At 41.1% G+C, this 22,657-nt stretch overlaps 1 protein-coding gene and 1 long non-coding RNA gene across 3 annotated transcripts in view; one reads left to right on the top strand and one right to left on the bottom strand.

Annotated features, from left to right (window-relative positions):
• Nucleotides 1-12,848, top strand: part of SLC30A8 (solute carrier family 30 member 8) — a 22,228-nt gene extending 9,380 nt beyond the window's left edge. Inside the window, exons 3-8 of the mRNA XM_013302256.3 lie at nucleotides 3,156-3,302; nucleotides 7,720-7,873; nucleotides 8,391-8,580; nucleotides 9,146-9,251; nucleotides 11,572-11,706; nucleotides 12,703-12,848. Coding sequence (XP_013157710.1) covers nucleotides 3,156-3,302; nucleotides 7,720-7,873; nucleotides 8,391-8,580; nucleotides 9,146-9,251; nucleotides 11,572-11,706; nucleotides 12,703-12,848 — 878 coding nt within the window. The remainder of the gene's footprint in view (nucleotides 1-3,155; nucleotides 3,303-7,719; nucleotides 7,874-8,390; nucleotides 8,581-9,145; nucleotides 9,252-11,571; nucleotides 11,707-12,702) is intronic.
• LOC114013157 (uncharacterized) lies at nucleotides 11,725-22,657 on the bottom strand. 2 transcript variants are annotated; one of them, XR_003556038.2, is made up of 3 exons: nucleotides 22,488-22,657; nucleotides 17,386-18,126; nucleotides 11,725-12,554 (listed from the first exon to the last, which is right to left on the bottom strand). It is a non-coding gene; the product is annotated as an uncharacterized LOC114013157 (long non-coding RNA). The 2 variants fall into 2 exon arrangements; XR_003556037.2 differs by lacking the exon at nucleotides 11,725-12,554 and having other exon boundaries at nucleotides 12,850-17,545; nucleotides 17,879-18,126.

Raw genomic sequence — 22,657 nt, 5'->3', positions numbered from 1 at the left:
GGGATGAGGAATCCCACAGACATTTGTCACATGTGCCCCAGGGGATGTAACAAAAATCAGCCAGGAATGCCTCTGAAACCCATGTTTTCCCAGCTTCTGCATCTCTGGAGCCCCATGAAAATGAAACAGAAAGGCTTTGTCTTCCCCACAGGTGAGAAGTGGAGGTACTGAAAGAGCCGCTGCATTTCTGCTTTTTCCCCTGGCTGTCAAAGCCAGCAGGGACTTCTCCAACTCTTCCCTCCCACGCGCTGCTTCTGCATGAAGCCCCTTGTTCGTAGGTCATGTGCATTTCCTCCATGAAAACCGGTGCACACCGCTAATCTCCATGCAGTAATTTCCAGTGCCAGAAGTAATGTATTATTAATAAAACCATATCATCAGTACGCTTAATTTTGGTGAATGCGGCAATGCTAGAGGATAATTGGAAGGACAGATGATATGTTAACTAAATGTTTCATTTTGCTTAATGAATCATACAGCTTTTTTGCAGTGACAGCTTAAGTAACAGGCTTGAAGACCATTTTGCTTCAGACCATTAAACTTTGACAAACCAGTTACTGCAGTTACAGACAGCAGTCTATGGAGATTTTTGTAATTACGAACCATGCATTTAATTTTTTTAATCGTTAGGCTAGACTGCCTGAGCCTGATGATTGACCATTCAGTGACTGACAATTTCTAGTGCTTTGTGATATACAAAGCTATAAACATCCATTGTAGGTAATAGTAAGTCATAAAGGTCACTTGTTGGGAGCAATGACACAAAGAAATAAAAGCCTATAATGATTACACAGGCTTTACTCTTGAAAATAAAGAATATGTTCCCTTTCCTTCTCCTCTTAAGGGCAAACGGCTTTCGTGGGCATAATTACGCTAAACAAGAAACAAAGCTGCATCACTCTCAAAGAGGTTGAAAAGTTGTGCTTCTTTGTATCCCTAGGTCTTTCCGTGATATTTTTGCCCAAACCATCTGTGCTGGCCCTTACTGCTCTCCCAAAAGGGACACTGTTGGCTGAGCCTGATATACCAACTGTCTCTGAAAGACAATTATCTTCTGTTCTTCTAATGCAGATCCATCAAAATCTCTGTACATTTGGAGATACCAGTCAAATTGACAACATCCCGTGTACAGCCTTGATATGAAAGTGGTTTCCAAGGATTTTTAGTGGCTAAGGACCAAATGTGGCTTTCAAAGTACTTTATTTCCATTTGGGCACTAGAAAGAGAGGCAAGCCCCACACGTGTCCTCATGTCAAAAAGGAATATAAAGGCTTGACCGTGCTGCTAAGATAAGCAGACTGAGATCTCAGAAGCTCACCCAAGGCATTAGTTATGCCAGCAATACATAAAACATTAATTTGCCAACTTTTTTCAAAGATGACAATCTAGAAGCAAGCTCTGGTAATGTCCCGCAGAAGATGGAAATACACTAGCCAAAATGCAATTGGGTTTTGCAGGCAGCTTGTGCTCTATATATTTGTTTGCTGAAAGATAGCTGATGCCTTGGTTGTTAACATCTGTGCACTGTCAGGCAAGCCTGCTTCCCTCTGCTATGCAGAATTGCTTACCACTTTAGAAACAGCTGTCCTGCAAACAGTGAAAGTCTAAGAGCTGGGTCATGACCACAAAGTATATGTGCATTTACACCTGGCCATGTTCTGGGAAATCCCTATTCTGTTGAATTTTTCACATTGCTGCAAAGAATGAGATGCCCCCAAATTCTGCAGTCATGCTTGCTGCCTTTTGGGAAGTAATTTTCAGACAGTTTTAAATGATATGTATAGGGAGGAAACATAGAAAAATAATATATCCCCTATATGTGTGATATATAGTCTCTTGTGGTGACAAACCATACAGTATTAGGTATTCGAATCTAAAATCTGCATATGGGAGGAAATTAAACAGACCACCCTGCTGGCATGAAGCCTTTTCATCTATAAGGAAACAAGAGATATGTCTACAGGTCTCTCTGGCAGTGGTATCTTGCCAAAGTTTTGAATGAGGCATTTTATGACATTTTTAATTGATTTTCATATGGATTGTGGTCAGGAGAAACAGGTGAGCTGAAATTAATTAAATGACTGAAGGATGGAAATATATCACCAAACACAGAGACTAGATGTTTTGGTTCTATTACTTCACATTTCTGTTTTTCTACATTTCTACTCTGATGAAAAGGTTCCCCTGCCATAACAAGTTGGCAGGACAGCTTTCTGCCTGTGTTCCTTGTCTTCTCCTGCAGCCACTGGCACCTGGGGTAGTTTAGAGCAATTTTTTAGGGGTTTTTTTTTTTTGGATTTGCCTTTAACCCTGAGACACGGTTAGAAGAGTTTGGCAAAATAATGATATTTGGCTTACTGGGTAAAAGAATGTGGTTTCAGATTGCCTAAAATGGTTTGGGGTTTGGGTTTAGGGTGGGGGTTTTTTTCAGAATTCACATGAAACTGAAGCCCCTCAAAGTAAAACGATATTCAGCCACAATTTTTGAGCTCTAGTAGGAAAATTAAATCATGCATTACAGATGCAAAATGATAGATTGCTCCTGTGAACACATTTTTCTCTATGCCATCACCAAAACAGTTGGTTGTTTATCCCAGCTCTTCTACTGGGACCTTTCCTTTTATTCCTGTTTTAGTGTTGCCTGTGACAAATAAACAGTTGCGCATCCAGCTGTCCAAAACTCAGGAAGAACATGCATATTTTCCTATAACAAATAGGAATAAATTCCATAAACTAAGTCTCTGAGGTTTTGTACATATATAAACATATCAGTGATCTGTGAGAAGATAGTGGGGGGATAGTGGAAATGTGATCCTTAATACTGCTTTTCATGAAGAAATCTGATATTAAAATAGTCATAGTAAAATAGTCCAATAGTAACATAACCACAGCACTAATATATTACAACTCATCGTCCTTAGGGCTCTTGATCTCTCTCAGACAAAGAAATTCAGCTTTTTTTTTTCCTACTCATTCATACCTTTCACTGTCTGAATAAGGTACAAAATGAAACAATCTTTGAAGAGTTTTGAGTCATGTGTATGATCACTGAAAATTGAGTGTTTCCTTTGAATCACAGCAAAGAGTTCTTGAGTTTGACCTGGTTGACTCAACCTTCTGACCAGAGCCGTGATAGGGATGTGTGTTTCACACAGGTGGGCAGATCGCTGGGAGCCTGGCGGTGATCACCGACGCGGCGCACATCCTGGTGGACCTGACAAGCTTCCTGATCAGCCTCTTCTCACTGTGGCTTGCCTCCAAACCTCCCACCAAACAGTTGACTTTTGGGTGGCACCGAGCAGGTAGTAAAATTGTCACAATGTGAGCATGTGGAATGGGAAAGGGAAGTCATCGTAGGCAGGAGCTAGAAAATGTGCCGATGTCCCACAAAGGTCTGTAGATGTTTAGGGGTAGCACACTAATGCCCTCAAAGCCTCCAGGACACACAACAAACAAAGCAAGCTAGTGAACTTCTAAGAAGTAAAGAGCACAGTCATCTCTTATCTGCAAACGTATCTTTCAGTTCATTATTCAATATAGTTGTGGGCTGGTGCTAGCTTTGGCTGAGATAAACAGCAACTTCCCTCAGTAAGTATGAGGAGGACCGAGCCCTCAATCTACTATGAAACACAAGCTTCTGTAAAAGCAGCAATACCCATAAAAATTAGGATCTACTTCATTTATAGAATAATAAAACAATTCATTAAATTATTTTTAAAAAGACAACAATGTTATATTTGTAGAAAAGTGAGATCCTTTAACATTTACCATTTTCTAAATCTTCTCCCTGCACATCTCTGTATCACTGCTGGTTTTTATCAGGTGGAAGCACTGGTAGGCTTTTAAAGTTCTCTGTCCTCAACCAAAATCAATATATTTATGCATGACACCTAACAGCAAAAGCTTTACAAACACAAGTGCTTCTACAAAAGGCAAGACATGAGAAAAATTTTCTGGGGGTATGATTCTGTTTGAGATTTAGACACCTTAATATCAATGCCTACACATACGTGAGCACATACAAGCACAGGGTCCAAGTTTCTGATACATTCAACAGAAATTGAGACTCTGTTCAGCTGCCTAAACATAGAATTCTAGTGCTCCATCCCTAGGGTGTCTGAGACTTATGCATGGGAATGGCAGCTGTCACACAAGACCCACGGGAGACCTCACAGGGTAACAAGCACAGGGCCAGAGCATCTCAAATGCCACCAGACACTCACAGTTTAGAAACTCGGGTGTGTTCCCAGGCAGTCAGTGGAGCAGGGAGCTGTGTGAATCACCATTAATCTGATGTCCATTGCCCACAGAGGCGGTTTAGACATTTAGCTCACACCTACATGTAGACATCTTAATTTAGTCATCTCGGTCTGGAAACAAATCCCATGCTGTGTGTCTTAGGGTTTAATTTAGTTGCTCATGTGTAAGTGATTGGTGCTGTTTGAAATGCCCTAACACGTTCCACAAAGTGTCCAGCTGCCACTCTGGAAGTCATCTATACATCTTGTGCCAAGCCATACATGGAGCTGTCAGTGTACCTCAAATGGCTTTAGACACCTGTACACCCGAACTGAGGACTCAAATGATAAATACTTCAAGGTTGTTCAACATGAAGGTCCAGAAGCAGCTTTCTGAGTCAGGATGTCTGTAGGCCAAGGCTGCCTGTAGCTGCAGAATGTACCAGGAGAGACATATGCCGTACTCATATTGTCTTTATATTGCTCCCCAAGTATGTTCTACCAGCTCTGCTGGAAACAGGCTGCTGGGTGAGGGGGAGGTTTAGTGTGACAGAAGCATAGCTGGCATTATGTAGACAACACACAGCTGAATTTTGCAGCCTTAGAAAACTACTACTTACCATCAGTTGATCCATAATTACTTTTTGTGTTTATGCTCTCTTAGCCTGTGAAGAAAGGAAAGTGAGAGAAACTCCTGTCTTGCTGATGTAGGCAGGTTTAGCCACCTCAGTCTGTGTTAGATTTTTTAGGTTTTTATTGTTGCAATGCAGAACTTCAAAACCAATCCTTTATTACATTTTTATCCTGGTAGCAGAGAGAGCCTTGCATAAAATGTCAGTGGCTATTTAATTGCATTCCATGATAGTTATCCTGTTTCTTGGGTTTTTTTCCCCAGCTGTATTTCCAGTTTGATATGCAGGTGGATGCTTTAATAGAGTAGCTGAGGGCAGTCAGGTGGGTGGCAGTCACTGTGCACTGACTACCAAGGTCTCACAGCTGCAGCCCTACATGATCTTGGAAGCTGTTTTTTCACTGTTTTTCTCAGACTGATAGACAGAGTTTGTCATGCAAAGACTGTGTGTGACAGGGCATAGGTTTAGCAGAAGCCATCTGAATGCCTCCTGTCCTCTAATCCAGAACCAGGGAGCAGAACCAGCCAAGACAGCAGTTCAGTGAAATCCTTTGGGTGTGCAGCTACTTTCAGCAACATGGCTGGAAGCACAATATTGAATGAAACCGATAGTTTGAGCCAGACCTATTTCCAGGCAGGAAAGCTGTCCTGGTTTCGGCTGGGATAGAGTTAATTTTCTTCTTAGTACCTGGTACAGTGCTGTATTTTGGATTTGGTATGAGAATAATGTTGATAACACACTGATGTGTTAATTGTGGCTAAGTAGTGCTTAACTCTAAGTCAAGGACTTTTCAGTTCCCCATGCTCTGCCAGCGAGGAGGTGCACAAGAAGGCTGGGGGGAGCAGAGCCAGGACAGTTGACCCGAACTAGCCAAAGGGATATCCCACACCGTAGAACGCCATGCTCAGTATATAAACTGGGGGGACTTGTCTGGGGCTGCCAGTTGCTGCTGGGGGACTTGGCTGGGCATCGGTCAGTGGGTGGTGAGCAACTGGATTGGGCATCAGTTGGGTTTTTTTCCTTGGTTTTATTCCTCTCTCCCTCTCTATCCTTTTCATTCTAATTGTTGTTGTGATTGTAATTATTATTATACTTTATTTCAATTATTAAATTGTTCTTATCTCAACCCATGAGTTTTACCTTTTTCCCGATTCTCCTCCCCATCGCGCTGTGGGGTATGTGTGTGTGTGGAGTTAGGGAGAGAGTAACTGCACGGTACTTAGTTGCTGGCTGGGATTAAACCACAACAAAAGGTATCTTCAACCTCAATTTCTTTATCCCTGGTATGATTCAGAGATTCCCAAACAATCCTACACTACTGTTTGCTGCGCTCTGTTAGTGCTAGTAGTGCTGAAGAAAGGTAACCTCTTGAGTAAGCCTTTAGTACTCCTGAACTGGTCTGTAAGCTTAGCTAAACTTTTCCTAAGATACTACATTGAAAAGTAATATGTATTTTCACCTATGCAGCTAAAGATGACCTCTAACATAACCTCTAACTCCGTTGTGGAGCATATGTGCACATGCACACAGATATTCGTACAGGTGTTCACAAAAGCTGCTGGCTCCTTTCATGCCGATGATAGCATAGCCATCAACACCTTCAGCTGGGCAAAGTCTGCAGGGTTTCAATCTCTAACTTGCAGAAAATACAAACACCAGGTATGCTTTATGTTAGTTTTTCTCTATTTTTAAGCTAAACTAGGTTTCTCTGTCAGTGCACTTTAATCCATTACTTGTCAGTTTTAGACAAAATGGTTGTTTTCATAAGCGTCTGAAGCCTGGGCTGCTGCAAAAGCTCTGACCCTCATAAAATATATTCAGAATCCTAAGCTGAGTTTCAGCTGTTTTCATGGACTGACAGTGGAGGTCTGTGCAAGTGCTTTGCTCTTTCTGGCTATCTACTGCCTTTTACTTTCCTGTGAGCTTTCATTTTCCTTGGTATTTTCTCAGTTGGACTCATAAAGCGCAACATTTACCCATTCAAGTCACACGGCAATTACTGGTTCCACATCCTATTAAAAACATGCTGTACGTTCATAGGAACATCCCTGGACCTGTCCTATGGCAGTGCAATAAAAGGTGGCCTTGGGGACCGGATTTATTTGAGCCCAACTCAGAGCCAATAGAGATGAAATTAAATTTTACTGCCCCAGGGAAAAAATAACTTCCTTTATCCTCATCACTGCTGGTGGCACAGAAATGATTTTGTGGCATTGGCAGAATGAGTCCCAGGAGAGGGGAAGGAGAGGTTTTGCTGGCAGGACCTTGCTGGGGGCTGTCACTGCCTTTCTGAAGTGTGAAGTGACAAGAAGTGTGCGGAAGCAAGGGAGGTTATTGGAGGGGGATTATGTCTGCCAGTGGGTTTGTGTAAGCAGTGCCTCTCTCCAGGCTGCCAACCTCTGCTCCCGGGACCAAGATAATCTTGTTGGGGAAGAGGGGTGGGTTCCTGGGGTCTTCACACCATGCTGCCAGAGCCAGGCAACTACATAAGATGTAAAAAAAATTGCTTTTATCTTTCCTTCACATTACAGCTCCTTTTGCTCCTCCCCAAACCCCACAAACTATCTTTTTCATCTCTCCAGTTTCTCCAAATGCTTCATGAACTCAACACTGGAAACGGGAAAAATGTAGGAGCAGGCAGAACAGGGTAAGACCACCACATACACAGGATTTTCTATGACCAGAAAGGATTTTGGCCCATTCTTTGTGAGCATCAAAGCTGCCAACATACAAGAAGTAACTCTCCTGGCTGTAAAGCTCACAAATGTGGAACCATTACCATCAATCTCTTAAACTTTCTTGCATTTCTGTTATGACTCCTGTTAAAATCAGATTGTTTTAATCCTTAGAAATTCTGGGAGCTCTGATGTCTGTGCTAATCGTTTGGATGGTGACTGGTGTGTTGGCATATTTGGCTAGTATGAGGCTGCTACACCCCGATTACGATATTGATGCTACGGTGATGCTCGTTACCTCTGCTTGTGCTGTGCTTGCCAACATCCTGTAAGTTACTTTGTTTTCCTCCCCATATAACTTTTGAGCCTTGAACTTGCTGCTGTATTTCAATAAAAAGTGATAGATATTGGCCTCAAAAATATTAAGTGTTTATGAGTTTTGTGAAGATGCGGAAAGGGGTAGAGAAGAGAGATCCTGCTTCTCAGTGAAGGTTGCAGTTGCTCTCCTTTCTGTTAGCTGTCACACGGGGAAGGGAACAATGAATGAATGCACAAGCTCCAGGAACAGATTAATTGGCACCTCAATTTTTATTAGCTATTAGAACATTCAAGAAGTCTATAGAAAAAGAGGCCTCATTAATTACGCCGTTCACGGACTTTCCTGTTTGTATGCAAAACACTGAAACACCTAGGAATTATCTGCTTAACCACCCTGCACTTTTACTTATCATACCTGATTTTGCTGTTCAGCATTCAGAAGTGAAAGGGGTGATGATGTGAGTGACATCATTGCTGTCAGAGATGCAGTAACCCCACTGATATTTGCAGCTTTACATCTCTTGCAGACTAAGCCTGACTCTGCACCAGAGCAGCCACGGGCACAGCTGTGGGGACCAAGCCAGGGAACACAGGTCAGCCCCTCTGGAAAAGCCAGCTCTGAGCAATGCCAGTCTGCGGGCAGCCTTTGTGCATGCCATTGGAGATCTCTTCCAGAGTATTAGTGTGCTAATTAGCGCACTTATCATCTTCTTTAAGGTTAGTGTTATTAGTTCACTTGCCTTCCTTGCAATTAAGTATAACAGTTATTTTCATAGCATTGTTACATTAGGTACTATGTAAATATTTTCTCTGTCTTAATGATATACATTGTAATTTAGTCAAAGACAATTATACTTATTCTTTGGAACTGAAATGACTATTCACTGAGTGAAGCACTTCTTGGTGTTTCAACTGCAAGGAGGATACTTCGGTGTCTCTCACTTTCTTCATCTATAGCACCTTCATTCCCTGTGCTGAGGCTCCCTAACTGGCAAAGGAAGTCAGCACTCATTCTGTATTAGAGGGATGGAATATTCATATATAGATATATATACACAGACACACACACACACACACACATATATATGTATAAATACCTGGTCCAGTGGAAGATGCCCCTGCCCATGGCAGGGGGGTTGGAACTACCTGATATTTAAGGTCCCTTCCAACCCAAACGGGTCTAGGATTCTATTAATACATTATTCTTTGAGATTAACTAATGTAAAATGGCAATAACAGACAATAATGAAATTAACAAAGTGATGTGTTCATATTTTTCTAGCCAGAATACAAAATAGCTGACCCAATCTGCACATTTCTGTTTTCCATCTTTGTTTTGGCAACCACCATCACCATTTCAAGGGATATTTTGTTTGTGTTAATGGAAGGTAGGACTTGATTTCAGAATTAATATAGCTATATCCTGGTTTTTTTCTCTTCCTTTCTCCATACTGCTTATACTCAGTGACAAAAGTATAATATCACACTTCTGCATCAGTTTCTAATATTTTTATTATTCTGATCATAGTTTAAACATAATCATAATTCTAATAAAAACTGTGTTCTACCATTGCACTAGAAGATTTATACATATGCCACTTGTCATAAAAATCTGCGTACTGGTGTTTTGCTAATGAACTCCCAATGCGTTCCTAAAACTTGAGTTGCTTTTGTTTGTCATATGTGTAACATTGCTTTTTAACACCCTTTTGGCATAAGAGACGTCTACTCACTCTGTTCATTGTGTAATTCTTTTACCCATGTGAAATAAAAGCCTTTGCCAAAAAAAAACCCAAACAAAAAACGAAACAAAAACCCCAAAACCAAAGAAAAGAAAAAGGCTGCGCTTTGAACTGTGTCTATGAAATAGACTGAGTGCAAGAGGCAGAAGTTTAAAAGATTTTTAATTACGTCAGTCCAGAAAAGCAAGCCAATGGAGCCGTCCAGTTGCATTCAGGTGCAAGGAAATAGGCAATTCTCAGCACATCAGCAGCGAGAAGAACTAGGCTTAGCAATATTTAATCCTGTCAGCTATGGGCCTGAACATTTGATTTGCAAGGCCAAGTGACTTGAGCAATCATAGCTGTAAGTTTTTGCCTCCCTTAGACTGGATAATGTAATGTAACCTCTTTCTCATGCTATTAAGACATAAAGATTAAAGGGAGAAGTAGCTCTAACAGTGTCGGTTTGGAATGGATACGAGTTACTCAGTGTGACTTCTTTTTCACTTCGCACCTACTTCTGTTCCAAGAAAGAACATTTCCAATCTTGTTGTACAGTAAAGCTTCGTTCTAGGCTTGGTTTGCTTTCAGTGATCATGAGATAAGAGATACAGTTGTGTAGAAGTGTACCTAGACAGGGTGCAGCAACTGACTGTGCCTTGGCTGCCAAAAAATCAGGTCTCTTGATGACTGAAAAAACCCCACAAACCACCAGGAAAGCCTGGCAGCCCCTGACACTCAGGGGTCTCTCTCTGTCTCAGAGCAGTGATTCCCAACTCCCACAAGCAGTGCTGATATGCCCAAACTGGCAGTGCTCTGCTCCCCTCTGCGGCCAGCTCCTTGATGCTGTCCTTCTGGTCTCTGAAGCCAGTCTCCTACCTCATAGGTAGCATATTCTGTCCAGAATTTTCTGAAGAGAAATTGGGTGTTGGAGCCGGTGTTAGAGGTGGCTCTTACCCCATGTATCCAGTCTGTCCCAGGGTGTCAGCCCCACAGCCCCTGCGACTGACTGCATTATGCAGGTACGGACTGTCCATGTCCATCTCTAAAGAGCTTGTGCATGTCAGCATCATGTTCTACTAAGTCAGTACTCTGTAATAAACTTGTAATAAATTGATAGGACCAAGCATACAACACTGAGGTCATCAACGATTACAAATAATTGTCAGTTATGGTATGAAAGACAAAATTAACCGATACTGTGCTTATCATTATTATACTTCATAACTGGTGATATTAAAAATATGTTTCAGTTTACTGATCCAAGTGAAGCATGATGAGCATAGCCATTCATGTGGGCATAAAGGTGCATTTTCAAACTCCTAGGTCTCACTCCAGGGAAGATCCAAGTTAACCAAGTTAAATTCCTTGGTCAAATTTGGATTTTAATTAAACTCTGAATTCCATGTTGCAACTCACCTGATCACAACCGCCCTCACTCTGAATGAGGCCCATCACCATCATTGTCTCTTATAAAAAGGCTCATCTAGGAAAACAATCACTGATCTACTCAGTAACTAGACCTGAGATTTAATGTCACCTAAGATTTCTCAGTCTTTTTTAAGTCTTTAATCTTCATGTTTGTCTTTCCCTCTCTGCTAAACAGATGCTTCTCTATTGCGTAAAGGTACTGAGGACAGAATCCCTCAGAGGTGCTCAGGTGATGCCATAAAATCTGCACTCACAAACGTTGTTGGTGCAAAATCAGGATGTGATCTGGCTAAACAGCTCACTTCGCTATGTAAACTGGACCCTCAGAGTATCTACTAAGGCATGCATGAGTCTCATTCTTCCACAGAGAAGTATAAAAACAAGGGATAGGATTAAATTTCACAGTGAATTCTGAATAGTCAGGCTCTCCAAAGCACTGAATATTTTTATAAAAATTATACATCTAAGTGAATAAAGGTTCATGACACATTTTCCTCTAATGATCATAATTCTTATCTCTTAAGAATATTTTTTCCCACCAATTTCTCCTTTTAAGGAACATCAAAAGGATTTGCTTATGATGCAGTGAAAGCAAGAATTTTAGCAATTGAGAAAGTGGAGTCTGTTCACAACCTTCATCTTTGGTCTCTGACAATGAATCAAACTATTCTATCTGCTCATGTTGCCACAGGTCAGTAAATTTCTGTAAACAGGGAGTAAGTATTCAGCTGCTGCCTAGTAAAGGTCAGTCTCTCCTGACTGGGATACAACTGACTGTATATCTATTGCTTGTTAAAACAAATGTCATCATTTTGCTGGAAAAATGACATCAACAACAGCTCTCAAATCCTCCTCTCAGAAATCTTGCCAAAACAACAGGGACTTCTACTTAGCCCCAAACTCGAAAACTGAAAAGGCTGCGCAGCAAGGAAAAAACCAAGAAAATATTACAAATAAATCAGAAGAATTAGACCCAGGCTGGGTTTTTCTCACAAAATCAAATGAGTTTTGGAGTGGATTTGTCAAACTTGAAAACTGTTGATCCCAATAAGAAAAACTCATAGGGCAAATCTGCATTTCTAGCTGTAAAACAATCTTTGAAACAGCTTGGAGCATAGAGGTAACTCCAAGGGGAACAGCTCATATTTAAAAATGTTTGTTTGTTTGTTTGTTTTTAAATGTAGTCTTTATCCCTGTTGACAAATTTTCCACCACCCAGATCAATTTTCTTTTGCTTTTTACATGTTAAGGATTATTTAAGAAAAAATTCCACCTGTGTTTGGCCAAGAATAGGCTCAGAGGCGAAGTCCTCTATGTAGTCTTTGCTTCCCAAAAAGAGTGGGTCTGTCAGACACCCGAATCACTTGGCACTGTTGCTACTCCCTGACTGGATGAAGTCATCTTTATTAAGTATTCCTGCTTTCCTCCAGTCTTCTGCCAAGTTGAATTTCTTTGGTGATTACTCTTAGCTCAGCTCTTGCCAAAATTGCATATTCCAACCACATTTGAATGAACAAACTTTTGCTGACATGCAGGTTCCTGGAAGGAGGATAAAAAGGACAAGAAACACTTCTCAAAACAAACTTCTTGTTGGAAGTTTGTGAATAGTTTCTGTCAGTAAACACTTACCCTTCTGTAAAGCATTATATTATATGCATTTTGATTATTTTCTGTTTGGTATTTATAGCAGACACATCAGACAACCAGAAGATTTTGAGAGATATTACCCAAGCCCTGTCTGAGAACTACAGCTTTCACTCCATCACCATTCAGATTGAATCAGGGGATGACCAGAAACGAGACTGCTTCTTTTGTCAAGAGCCCAGGGATTGAAGGGGGCAGTATGCTATACAAAATAGCAATTACTCCTCTTACAGGTCAATGGAGACTACATGTGCTGGTTGCATGTAATGTATTAACAACAAATGGTAATTAACTGAACTAAAAAGCCCTGCCACTGTGAGTGGTGCGTGAACTTTTTTTTTGGTACCACCTACCAGGAGAGAACACGTATTAGGTCCATCCATCAGCTAGATTACCTGTCCATCAGCAGTTACTTTGAATTACAAGAGAAAATATCTGAATTATTCTTGACTAGAGCAGCAAATTGGCACTAAAGCAACATTTAAGAGTGCCTGTTTGTAATCACAGGTAACAAAAAACTAATCAACCTTCAAATTATCAGCAAGCCAATTATCACAAAATCTAATGGAACGGAAGTTTCGTGTTAGCAAGGCTCAACACTTACTCAGGATAAAAGAAAATATTTAAATTAGTATGGGGGATGAAGATATCTGGGAAAGAAAGAGATGGTGGCATGTGCTTTCCCTTCCTATTAAAGGAAGTATCAGATGTGCACCATACTCTGCAGTGTGGATCACAAGAGAATTAATTCCATTCACATTTGGCAAATAGACCTTTGTTTTTTAGCTAGCCCTACTTATTTTTCAGCTAGCCCTCAGCCAAACTCTTTTCCATTAGACATGGGCAGTATTCTCTACTATCAAGACACCACCTAACTCTTATTGCATTGCATCATGATAAGTCATGATGGAACATTTGTAGTGGAGTTTTGGGTGTCCATGTCACAAGGTGCCACTGCGTTGTGACAATAAACCAGACTGGGTGCTCCGAGAAAAGGTAAAAATAATTAGGACAAGGAAAGTCTGGGAGCCATTGTGAACATCACATCTGGTGTCCTTCACAGTATGGCCTGTGGGGTGTTACCCAGTGACGCTACATCCCTGACATTATATCAGATGATTCAAACCCCCTTTAGAATATCACCCAGCCATTCACTGTACATGGAAGGGACTTGCCTCTCTTTCAAGCAGCTGATTCCCACATTTCCCAACAGGATGTGTTAAACCTTCCTCTTCTGCATATCTGGCAATTGTTACTGCAGAACCAGGAACAAAGAGCCAGGTCTGGCTGCAGTGCCTCTATTTTTGTCTATTCAACTGAATTAAACTCTCACCTGTTAGCAAAAACAAGGGTTGCACTTCAAACTGCACGCTCAAGTGCTCCTTCACAAAACAGCTTCAGTTCTGCCCGTGGTCATAACAATGCAGCTTCACGAGCTTCACTGCAGAACCAGGCATAATGTTTTCCCACTCTGCGGTCCTCACTCCAACAGCTATAGGGCTTATTTTACTAACAGGTTTGTTAGAACAGAATAAAGTATGTGATACCGAGTGGTACTGAGTTTCTATGCTAACAGCTGGAAAGAGTGTTGTGTTATTGAGGTATAAAGAAGCCTTGCTTTTTAGGGAAATAATTTTTTTTTATTTGCAATAAGTTCACATTAGTTTTCTACTTCATCATCCTAAGGAGATTAGAATTTATTATTAGGGGCTTTTGGCTATGGATAATACATAACTATGTGATGATAGGTTGATGTATTAAGCTGGCATTTGTTACCTGGTAGGGGAACAAGAAATTATTCTGCTTTGTGGAGGCATCTCAGAAGGTCTTAGTCAGGTAAACCTCCCACTGAAATCAGATAAGGTGCTAAAACACAACACCCGCTAAGAATTTCATGAGCATCTCATTATTTACTGGCTTGAAAGAACTGAGACCATAGCAGTGGTATTCAGTACAGCGATAAAGCCAATTCTTGCCCTTTACAGCTGAAACTCCACAAGATAAGACACAGATAAATCAAAGCACAGTAAGAAACCCTGAATGAAGAAATTACCTTGTATTTTGGCCAGTTTCTCTGCTGGTATATTTGAGCATAGCTGCCTCCTATCAAAGACGACTCAGCTATGCTTATTAAGTAACCTGAGCATCTTTTTCATTAGTTGGGGAGGACAAGTTAACATTGTGGCCTTCATATGAAAAACTATCTTTCAAAATGTTTTGAATAAGGTTAGGACACAGACCCAGATATAATAGGGAATTTGGGGGAATACTTTTATGGTCAAGGACAACATAAAGGATAATGAGTGGGTGACAGAAGCATCCATATAGGACACAGATTCAGTGCTGAGATTTAAGCTGAGGTGGTGATAAAGACCAGAAGTTTAAGAGCAAGCGTTTATATTGGAAACAAAAATTTAACAAACAAGTGACATGTTCCACCAAGAAAGCTACGCTAAGTAGCAGAGCTGTGGAAAAACCAGACGGAAGCAACACAAGAGGAGCTGGAAAAAAAGAAGGTTCAGCAGCCTGGACCAGGACTGATGAGGCTATCATCCAAGTGAATTGAAAGGATGGGGAAGTCTTTCAATATGTTTTGGAAAAAGTAGCAGTGAAATATACAGATATGAGGAAAGAAGGAATTAATCCACAATAATGATCCTTAGTGAAAGGGTGTGGGGGAAAGTTATAAGAAAGAAGGTTTAAGAAGGAAGTGAGGTAGCAGCTGCCATCCACAGTAATCCTGATGATCCAACAGACAGGCATGGGGAGGAAGAGGAGAAGTTTGGGTTCGTTACAGCAGTAGTCCTTGTATTTCAGAAAGGGTTTAACCATGTATCTTTAGCAAAAGCTAGAGACAGTGCAATTGTCTTTACTTTCTGTTGTGGAATTTACTCTAGCAGACTACTGGAGCAAAAGTGACATGATGGTTTATGAAAACCTAAGGGAATTTTACTTAAATATGATAGGTTGAAGATGAATTTAGAGCAAGTATTTACCTGTAGTTATGAACATTGCTATAAGGAGCTGAATCGTTAATGCTCCCACTATGTATATAAATGCAAAATGTGTATTTGTTCTTCACCCCAGTCTAGTCTGATCCTCAGTGATATTATCTCGGTACAAGGTTGTTTTCAGAATACTGTCTGACTGGCTGAGGAGGATTTCTGCAGAAATACTGTTGTGATATACCGAAGCCAGGTCTGGGAAATTCAGAGACAATTTCCAGATGGCTCTGCTTTTATTAACTTTACAACCTTTTGATTGTTTACAGAATACCTGTAAGAAAATTGACAACAATTTGCTACCTCTAATTCATTCTTGGAACTGCTGTGAAACAGAAAAGTATTTGTTGCATAAACGGTCTATTTTTCATGTCCAACCATTTCTTGGTGAAGTTCAGTTCACATGGGCAAGTACATAGCTTTATTGGCTAGCACTCGAATTTTATGTACATAAGTACACTCCTTTTCCCCTAAATTTTAATGTAGTCATTTTGCAGCTTGTAAATTATACAGTTCTCCCTTCCCCCAAAAGCACTGTCTCTTTTTTACTTTCTGTGACCAAAATCTAACACACTGAGCAGAGCCTAAGAATAAGGAGTTTGCAGAAGCTCAAGACTTTTTGGAGTAGAAGCCACGCAACAGGCAAATACAAAGCTAAACTTTCCTCATTCAGCACCGACGAAGGGCCTAAGTGCTAATATTATGCTGAGATGACCATCAAATAGCGACAGAAATATTTATAGTTATTCAAACTGGAAACAGTTAAGGCATGAATCTGTCATTAGCATAAATGGAACAGTCCCTTACTGTAGCTATAGCTGTAGACACCATCCTGTGTTCTCCTGTCTGAAATGTGAAGTGGTTATGAGAACTGGATGTGCAACTGAGGATTATGTTGCCCACTTAGTGTGAGACATCATGACAGTAAATTATCACCTCCAGAGGAAGTCCAAACAAGATGTCTCAGTCCTGTCCATGGCAGCAAATGTTGGCCTAAGCAACAAGGACTGTGCAGGTCTGCAATATCATTCTTACCAATGTCAAGAGGTTACATCAATTTTCACTCTGAGCATTTTCTCCCCTGTTGTAAAAGCTAGCATGCTCCAACACACCTTCCTCAGTGCCTTTCCCTCACCATAGCAGAGGTACTTTCCTTCCTTTTTCATCCCTGTCAACTATTGTCTCCTTGTAGCCTCTGCTCTTCTAACAGTTGGACTCGATGCTCTTCAAGGTCTTTTCCAACCTAAATGACTCTGTGATTATATTCTATGATTTTTCCCCATTTGCCTTTTCTTCAGCAATGCCTCAGCCAGCCACTTATTCAAATTTCAATGCCAGCATGATATTTATCACATATCCTTTCTGTTTATACCCCTTCCTATTCCTCTTCAACCTGTGTGGTTAGATAAAAGCTCCTCAGAAAGAAACTACCTTCTGCTCCATGTTTGTTTAAAATATGGTATAACAAACCATCTTTTTTTCATTTGAGTCTATCATTAGCACAATAATAACAGGGACTTTATAAAAACAAAGAACAACAGCCATTTCACACATCACGTATTGGCCCACGTCAAACACCACTATATATTTACTTTGTGTTAAAGTTACTTAGAATTTTCACAGCCAAAATATTATCTGCTCCACATCCAGCTTAAGGTACTCTTTCACATTCTTAAGCCTGCTGATAATCTCTTTCAGCTAAGAAAAATAAAATCCTTTCCCACCTGAGTACACACAGTTTAAGAAAGAAAGGAATTAGAGACATCCAGTTGCTGAACTGCTTCTTCCGACTTCTCTTCCTTTTGCTCAGACTTTGTGTTGGTGCCTAGCAAGATTGCACTGCAGCAGAAGAAGCTTTGGAGAGCAGCACAGTGAGAACAGTGGCTGGAAGGGAAGCATAACGAGGGATTTTGACATGGTTACCAGCGCACTTGCAGAATTTTCCACCCCAGGTGTTACGTTGATGAGAAATACATCTGCTTTTCACTACAGTCTAGAGGTTTGACTTCTGATTTAAAAAAAAAAAAAAAAAAAAAAAAAGGTATGCAAAGAAATGAATGAACAGGAGTTAGAAAGGTTGGATTGTGAAACACTCCTGGTGGCATCAGAGGCATTTTACCCCACGCCTCACACTCTTCTTAAACAGCAGGGCTCTGTAGCTTTGTCTCCCAAACCGCACCGCCACCTGCCCTGCTGTGATGTGCTGTCTGTCCTTACCAGATGCCACAGAAACTGCCATGGCATGCAATGAAAGGTGTCCTGCTGTGACACATGCCATGTGACTCCTTGCATGCTATAGCTACAAGCTTCGCAACAATGGGAGCCTCTCCTGAACTGCATGGGCAGAACGAGCATCAAGCCTTTGGTGAAGCACTGACTTCTTTTTTCCTGCTGTGTAGTTATATTCTGTAGTAATTTTCTTCTTGGAGACTGAAGCTGACTGGAACAGTTCACGTAGCTTCTGCCTAAATGAGAAAGAGCAAGAATTCATTAATCATGGCACAACCCACTAATCCGCAAAGGCACTAGGCACTCTGGGCTAGCTCCTGGTCTAGGCAGTAATTCTGATATCAAAACGCCTGGAACCAGTGTGCTTCCCACCAGCAGTGTGCAACCTGGATCTTTAACTTTCGGTTCCTGCCCTGGTGTCTCATGTGATGACAGGCAAGTGCTAGCAGTGCTTCGAAGGATGTGCTGCCCTTTGAAGGAGCAGCAGAAACTGCTGATCAGCTTAGGAGGACATCACACCCAGCCCTCCTCTGTCACAGAGGCTTTTGCAAAAGCAGATCCCTCATAGGAAGCAAGAAAAAATGATAAGGGCATAAATGGGAAATCCTGTGGGCTTCAACGGTATCACCTGGGAAATGGTTGGGAATGAGCTGCATTGCTGCACTCTGCCTGCAAAGGGGTGTGCTGCCCTTCAGTGTGCGTGAGCAGCAGTGACAATTCCACAGGAGTGCCAACAGAAGAGTGTGGATGTGAAATGAAATTTAACAACTCCCTCTACCCTTTAAACTACACTTACAGAATTAAATGCAGAATCAGAGATCATAAAAAAAAAAAAAGTTCTCTTAAAAAGAACAGTTTCAACTTTCTCCGAGTACTTTTTTCACTGTGAGTGTTTTTAAGAATTGATCAGGCACAGTCATTCCTACTGCATGTTAGCAGGGAATAGTCGGTCATCCATTAGTTCCCCGCTGAGCTTCAGTTGCAAAGATATGGCTGAAAGCTGGTATTAACTGTGACAGAGAGGCTTAAGAGTTATATAGGCTTCACGACTGTATAAAAGACGTGAGTCAATAAGGCTATTCAACAGTAGTTTCATGTCGTTAATTTGTATTCTCCTAGCACGTAGGGTTTGTAGCAGGCACAGCTTAGGTTCCTGGGGAAAGAGATGGTCTCGGCCCCAAGAGGACTCTGCTCTACTAGGGCTGGACAGACAAGAGAGGGAGCACAGTGAGGAAAACCAGAGTGATTTTTCTGAGGTCACACCTGAGGTCCGTGGTGGAAGCCATTTTACAAACCAGCTTTCTCTGTGCCTGCTTTAATGCCCTGCCCAGGAACAGACACACAATCATATACCTGTTAGCACTTACCTGTGCGGACTGGGTGGCATTGAACAGCTACTTTAGTGTTATGGGAAGGAAGAAAGGAAAATCAGAGAGGACCCATCCTTAACAAAGATGACACCAAACACAAGACACAAGGAGAAAAAAACCCCACCCAACCAACCTTCTCTTAAAGCTGCTACTAGAAGTGTGCGCTGGAACACATCACCTAAATTTTCTTGAAACTCTATAGTTTATTTTTTAGTGATGTGCCCACTGAAGCAGGCTGACTTTGAGGACAACCAAAGGTGTGCCTTATTGCAGGAAGGCAGAAGGGAGAAATTTGCTTTCCATGAGCCCTGGGTTACATCTCCTGTATAATGTCCAAGCAAGGGAGTGAGCCTGTGTAGTGACAACATAGCTAGTCAAGGAGAGAGTCAGGAATGAACGCAGTACTTGCCTTCATCCAAACAACATAAAACCCATTTTATATTTATCACGGATATGTCACTTCCCTTCACTACCAAAAAATGTATTGAAGACCTACCCAGCCAGGCATATTGCTGAGCCTGGGCTGCAAGCATGAGTCACTTTTTTTTTACTAGAAACAAGAAAAATGAAGTTTTCTTTTTATGATCCACTAAATGGTGAGAGGAGACACCCTGTCATGGAACAATAAATTCAAGCTAAAAATACTGAGGCCAGAAGAAAAAGATTTTATCTTTCCTTCTATAATTCTTCAAGCAACTTTTAACTTTCCCCAGAGTATTTTAAGCCTCAGCTAACGCAGTGTTTTTCCATATAGTATTTGCCTGTAGAATACTATATTTTGTTTCATCTTGTCACTTCTGTAATTCTAATTCTTCTGTAAGATACAAATACCTTTTAATCATGCCTGGGTTATTGTAGTGGAGGTGACATCCTACTGAGCACCTTGCCGTAAAAACCCACATTCCCTGGAAAGGAGAGCTGCCTGAAAAGCAGACTCTGCTACCATGTTAGGGCAAAGGCATGGAGGAAATGACTCCTGGCTTTCCGGGTGCTGCCTGGACAGGTCTTGCTTCTCTAGTGTTGCTGTGTCCCTGAGGGGCACATTTGTAGCTGGCAATTAGTGGACGGTTCTCAGATGTCTGAAGTATGAACCCCACATCCCCAGGGGAGTTGTTTCCCTGCTGGTAGGTTGTACAGTTGGGAAGTCCCAAGGCAGCTTTCATTCCTCCTTGTCACCCTCTCCTTTTGTGGTGACCCTGCGTGGAAACCACTTGGGCATCAGCCATGGAACAGGATTTCAGCGTCTTGGAAAGCCACCACCAGGACCTGGTAGGATTTCCTCTCAAGCAGCTCGTCATTCACGGCGAACCCCAGGGATCAAATATGTTCTGCATAGCCACTGCACCACATCTCATTTACAGCTTTCCCTTCTCCAAAACACTGACCTGGGCTAAGAGAGCAATGAAACACTGAAGAAAATATTTTTTAAAACATCAGCGGAATTATTAACTACTAAAAAACAGCAAAGCACTAAGAAGCTTCTTTGATTATTTTTCAATTTATGTAACAAAACATTATTGAGAGGAAAGAATATAATCAATACTGAGTAGCACTGTAGCTAGCTGTGCAGCGGTTAAATGATAGAAATGGATTAAGGTGACAGGAAAAGTCAATGCAGCCTTAAATTAAAGGTGAGAAAAGTCAATGAAAAGTCAAAGCTGGTTAGAAGTCCATCAGGTAATAGAGGTTAAAGCTCTGGTCAGTACAAAGTGCCTCAGTAACCTTACCTTATCACTGTAGCTCTGTTTTACATGCTTGTTCAAAAGAGTAACTGGGTATATGTTTGTTCTCAGTTTGAACCATTAAACCATTTTAATTCATTGGGTTATTTCAAACAGAATTTGCAAAAAGGGAGAACTTTGGGGTTTTATCTTTTTTCTTTAGGGAATGAAAAGGTGGATTTTTCTCTCTGGATTTTACTTTAACTTTAGAAAAGTCTTTTTCCCTGAAAGAATCTACAAACTAAACTCACTGGAGAACAAACAGACTTGTAATGTTACTAGTACCGGGGGAGGCACCTTTCGCTAAATAAGGTGGAGATACTTTTTACTTGCAGTTTTAGCTTAAATTGTGACTTTGCTTTGTTATATTAAAACAAACAAACAAAAAACTTAAAAAGGAGAAAAGTCTGCTGCATTCCAGCAACACCTCTGCCTTTATTTCTCTGGGGTTTAGAAATCCTGATAAACTGAGAAAGCACAACCTAATATTGCTCTAATTTCTTAAACAGATTAGCCTGTGTCTCTGAATTCTGTCATGGTACTTAAAAACATAGGTACTCAACAACCTTGGTGTGCTGTCAAAAGTCTCTGCTGATGAGTTCTTGAATTATTATACTCTTACTAGAATACAAAGCTGACCAGAAAGGACTGAAAGTGTCATGGCCAGTTTGTTATAATTTATAGGCTAACATCTTGAATAGCAGTTAAGATTCCAACATTTCTGAAACTTTGACGAGTTCATAGCAGGAACTAGCTCTGTGTTTTGCTAGTAATGAGGAAAAAACATACTGATGAGGAAGGTTGGGTTCTAGATCTTCAGTTGCTCAAAGGGATGTTTTTGTAGCTTCACTTTTGATAATGCTAAAGCTTCAAGCTATGTGTCAAGCTACTTTTTAGTGTTCAGTCAGAGACGACCTGGAAAATCTGTTTTGTCTGTCTTGCAATTGCCAGTACCTGAGGTGTCAAGCAGAGCTTTCTCTTGCTTTTAGTATCTCCCAGGTGTGTAACAGAACTTGAAAGGGTTTGCATCTCTTGCACCCACTGATGCCAGAGGACAGGTTGCTGTTTCAGTGCAGGCTTTGCTCCCATGATGCTTAACACTCACTCACTTGGTAGACAGCTGTAGTAGTTAAAAATTATATGTTCTCTGCTCAAATACTATAACAAAGCTGCTTTACCTAGGCACAATCTGCAGTGTGTGAATCTGCCCTCAACCTCCAGGACCACCAATAGGTGTTACCTCAAAACACAGCACTTTGTGACATGAAATAACAGTAAATCCATGCTGAAGTATGTATACATCATGTCTGTCCCTCTCTGCAGGCAACCGAACTTTTTGTCAAGTAGGGGAAACTGAAATCTCTGCCATCACAGAATACAGGTAATGAGGCAAATCAGTTAGCATACTGGGCAGAAATGTTGGTGCTGCCAATGCTCAATTCCAGTTTTCAAACAATTCCTTGCACCGCAACAGCAGGAGATAAACAGAGTTACAACAGAGCTAACCTTTCACTGTAGTCTTTCCAACTTCGCTGACTCCTCTGAATGGTGTGGTTGGAAGTACAACTGCGCATGATGTCAGCTTTTATTCCAACAGCCAAAGAGCTCAATGCAGAGGTTGTCTAGTTCCTACAGAAACCTAAGGGAGAAGAGTTGCAGGGAGAAGCCTAAAAAAC

Source organism: Falco peregrinus, chromosome 3, assembly GCF_023634155.1.
Source record: "Falco peregrinus isolate bFalPer1 chromosome 3, bFalPer1.pri, whole genome shotgun sequence".
NCBI classification, from domain to species: domain Eukaryota; kingdom Metazoa; phylum Chordata; class Aves; order Falconiformes; family Falconidae; genus Falco; species Falco peregrinus.
This window is presented reverse-complemented; position numbering and strand designations above follow the sequence as displayed.